The sequence below is a fragment of the Asparagus officinalis genome, chromosome 1 (genome assembly GCF_001876935.1).
Source record: "Asparagus officinalis chromosome 1, Aspof.V1, whole genome shotgun sequence".
NCBI classification, from domain to species: Eukaryota; Viridiplantae; Streptophyta; class Magnoliopsida; order Asparagales; family Asparagaceae; genus Asparagus; species Asparagus officinalis.
In genome coordinates this window covers 8,871,322-8,875,229 of record NC_033794.1, presented here as the reverse complement: position 1 = coordinate 8,875,229, position 3,908 = coordinate 8,871,322, and the positions used below count along the sequence as shown (strand labels likewise).

Here is a 3,908-nt window from a genome sequence, read left to right as displayed (position 1 = left end):
GTCTGCCACTAGCATAAGGTACATAATTGGACGTGCAATGTTCACTATTTTTTATGTATTGTTTGGTTGCTAAGGAAAATAAATAATGGAAAGAGCAAAGAGTTTATAGAGGAAAAAAAAATCTTATATTTGCTCTCTTCTCAATTCAATTTACATCTTGAGAAAGGGAGAAAAGGTAAAGAAAGAGAACTTCGCTTGCTTGTTATGAATGCAGGGCGATTTGGCAATCAAACTGTTATCACAGACAAGGGCACGACGCGCCGTGTTCATTTGAAGTTACTTCGTTCATGTTGCTCTTCGGCGTTTCTCAGATGCTTTTATCGCAGATACCTGATTTTCACAATATGGCGTGGTTATCTTTTTTGGCCGCGTTAATGTCCTTCACTTACTCCTCCATTGGATTTGGCCTTGGTCTTGCCAAAGTAATGGGTAATAGTTGCTGAACATTCTGCATGTATGCAATTAGAGCTTGATATATTTTAGCACTTTTCTTGGCGGACCCCCGATTTATTTAACTCGTAGAAAAAAGAAATAGAAAGATAGTATCAGAGGATGCCCAGGTTTATGATTACAGTAAAGTACTTAAGTAAATGCAGCCATATAAGTTACAGGGTTAATTGGAGCTAAACCCTTTGTACTATTGCCTAACTGTGAACGAGCCCCCAGTTCTGCTTTTGCAGATAGATCATTGAGTGAATTTTTTTTGACTCTTTTACCTTCAGAGAAAGAGAAATTCGTTTTGACAAACAGACTTCTCTGGAGAGAAATTTATTTTGACAAATGGACTTCTCGGGGTAAAAGAGACAAAAAAAGGTTTCCTAACGGAGTCCATCTGCAACAATATGACAATATAACTACAAGGGGTCTCTCTGCATCGTCCATCGGCAGTGAACCCTAAGTTATATACTGCAACTTTGAAACCTTTTTAATTCGTCTTGGAAGTTTGAGGAGGTACGTAGCTGATAATATTGAACTGAAAAACACATAAAACATGCCCACATATACTGCTTATGCTAAAAATACAAATGACACACAAAACATGCACACATGCTACTTGTTAATATCACAGAGCTAATAAAATTCTTTTATATTAATCCCACTAAGGAAATACAAACGACACATTATTTATTGAAAGTTGTATGAATTATTTTGCTATTACTGAAATTTTCGATGCGCAGTGAATGGAACGATAAAAGGAGGAATTGGTGGGGTTCCTACACAGTCCACAACTCAAAAAGTATGGAAAGTCTCTCAAGGTCTTGCAGATATAATATTTGCATATCCATACACGCTTCTTATACTAGAAATAGAGGTGATTATTGTAGATTTTTTATTTTTATTTATTTACTAGCTAGAGGGTAAATCTCACAAATCCCCATGAACTTTGAGGGGTTCTGCAACACCTTCCTTGAATTATATAAATCAGAGGAAACCCTCATAAACTTTCAAAATTATACTAAACCCTGTTGAATATTCATTGAAAAATCCTAAACAAAAAGTTAACACATAGAGTGGAAGGTCTGAAAATGTGACTTGATTGTTGTCTCGTATTCTTTAGCATGAAAAAAGAAAAAAAAATTGGTTTGTCATAATTCAGACTTAATGCTCTATGCATTTACATTATTTATGAGATTTTCCAATCGCTAAGAGGGTCTAGTATATATTGAAAGTCCAATCCTCTACACACGGGAAGCTGAAATTGAATCCAATTGTTGTTGAAAGTTTTGAATTTTTTTGAGAGTGAAGAACACCTTGAAGTCACCGCCGCCGGAGAACCAAACAATGAATAAAGCATCGAGAATCGCCATTTCCATCACGACGGTGTTATATCTGTGTTGTGGGTGTTTTGGATATGCTGCCTTTGGAAATGATACACCGGGAAATCTTCTGTCTGCATTTGGTTTTTATGAGCCTTATTGGCTCATTGATTTTGCCAATGCTTGCATTATTATCCACCTAATAGGAGGGTATCAGGTAATTTTGATCTTTACAGGCTTTATAAATATTTGATTAAAAATAATAAAAATTTTATTCTTATGGCTTAGCAGATATGCAGCCAGCCAGTTTATGGTTTGATCGACAGATGGCTTTCGAAGAGATTCCCGAACAACGGGTTTGTGAACGATTTCTATGTTATCAAACTCCCACTGTTACCAAGTTACAGAATCAGCCTACTGAAATTATGCTACAGAACCCTTTATGTGATCTCAACAACAATTATTGCAATGTTGTTTCCATACTTCAATCAGGTATTGGGAGTTTTGGGTGCATTCAATTTCTGGCCAGTTGCAGTTTATTTCCCGGTTCAGATATATCTTGTGCAGAGAAAGTTGGATTCTTGGTCGAGAAAATGGGTTTTGCTTCAGATGTTTAGTTACAGTTGTTTGATTGTTTGTGTGTTTGCTTTTGTTGGATCAGTCCAAGGGATTCTTAGTAAGAAGTTGAGTTGATGTTTAAAGTTTGTTAATTCCTTTGTAACATATATCAAAGGGATAATTGCGAACATACTCTCTGTAGTATGGACTTCTTGTAGTTCTATTCATTGTGAATACATTCTCTGAGTGATTTTTTTTACTCGTGAAATTGTTAAAATAAAATTAAGGAGGATGGGTAGACCCCCTTATAGTTCTATTGGTGAGGATAGATCTCTGATGACAATTTTTTAATTCTTTAAAGAGTCGAAAAAAGCTCATTAAGGCTTTGTATTCGCAGTTGGGCCAATATTATAGGGGGGTTTATTCACCACAAATAAAACTATATAAGTCTATTCGCAATTGGGTGATACTATAAAGGGTTTATTTACAGATAACTTTTTTTTTAACTTTTGAAATGCTAATTATGTGAGCGGACGTGGACGTGGGCCCCCACCCACGTGCTTGTTGAGTCCGCGTACGAAGCAAAACCGACTCGGTTTTGTTTTTTGATTCCTCCCACGCGTTTTGATAACGCGTGCCCACTTACCTGATATAAATAGTCACCTAGGGTTTTGTTTCGTGTGTGAAGGAGGTTGATTGGTTTTTGTGCGGCTGCAGGATAATAGCAGAGAGGCTTTTTGAGGCTGTAGTTGAGGAGATTTTGTATAGTCTCTTTTGGGGTTTTGTGCATCCCTTTGAGAGGTATTTGTGAGGGATTTGAGAGTTTGTTTGAGGGTTTAGATTGTGAGTGATTGTAAACCCTAATTGTATTCTCTCCCTCTATTAGTAGATCTCCCCCCTCCTTGCCCCGTGGACGTAGGCAATTTACCGAACCACGTAAAAATTGGTTGTACTGCTTTTGTGTGATTTGTAATAGCTTTTTAGGATCCCTCGACGCGCAGTCCTAGAGCTGACGAGAGGAAGAGCTAATATCTCACTTTGATGAGATATTAGGCTTCAGATTCTTGTTTGCGATCTGACTCTCTTGTTGTGCTGCCGAAGTGCTGCCGAAATTTCCGCTGCGCGCAACAAGTGGTATCAGAGCCCAGATTTCAGATCTAGGGTTTTTTGGTGGAGGAAGATTCTTGTGTGAAGCTTAGTTCTTGGAGTTCTCGGCTTCGGTGGAGATAGCATTAGGAGTTGCCGTTGGAGATTTCGCTTTCCTCGTGTGGATAGGAGACCTATTTGGAATCCGATCTAGGGTTCAGTTGGGTGGTTCCTAATTCTATCAAATTTGTTCTTTCTCTACAATTTGGAGTTAGTTTACAATGGGAGAAGAAGGTGAAAGCAGCAAATCAATGGCGAGTATAATACAAGTTGGTTTTCAGAACACTAAGATTAGTGTGGTGAAGTATGACGGTAAAATCAACTTTGGTTTGTGGATGAGCGACGTACAGGATGCGCTCAATGCTCAGAATTTGGAAGAGACCATCATGGTCCATGAGAGGCCACCTAAATATGATGAGGCGATATGGGAGAATATGAATAGGAATG

At 37.9% G+C, this 3,908-nt stretch overlaps 1 protein-coding gene across 1 annotated transcript in view; it reads left to right on the top strand.

Moving 5' to 3' along the window:
* The window catches only part of LOC109848588 (probable amino acid permease 7), a 10,202-nt gene extending 7,628 nt beyond the window's left edge, over nt 1-2,574 (top strand). Inside the window, exons 3-7 of the mRNA XM_020418164.1 lie at nt 1-18; nt 215-429; nt 1,179-1,312; nt 1,747-1,974; nt 2,049-2,574. The exon at nt 1-18 is cut by the window's left edge and continues 88 nt beyond it. Of these exons, the coding sequence (XP_020273753.1) occupies nt 1-18; nt 215-429; nt 1,179-1,312; nt 1,747-1,974; nt 2,049-2,450 (997 nt within the window). The 3' untranslated portion in view covers nt 2,451-2,574. The remainder of the gene's footprint in view (nt 19-214; nt 430-1,178; nt 1,313-1,746; nt 1,975-2,048) is intronic.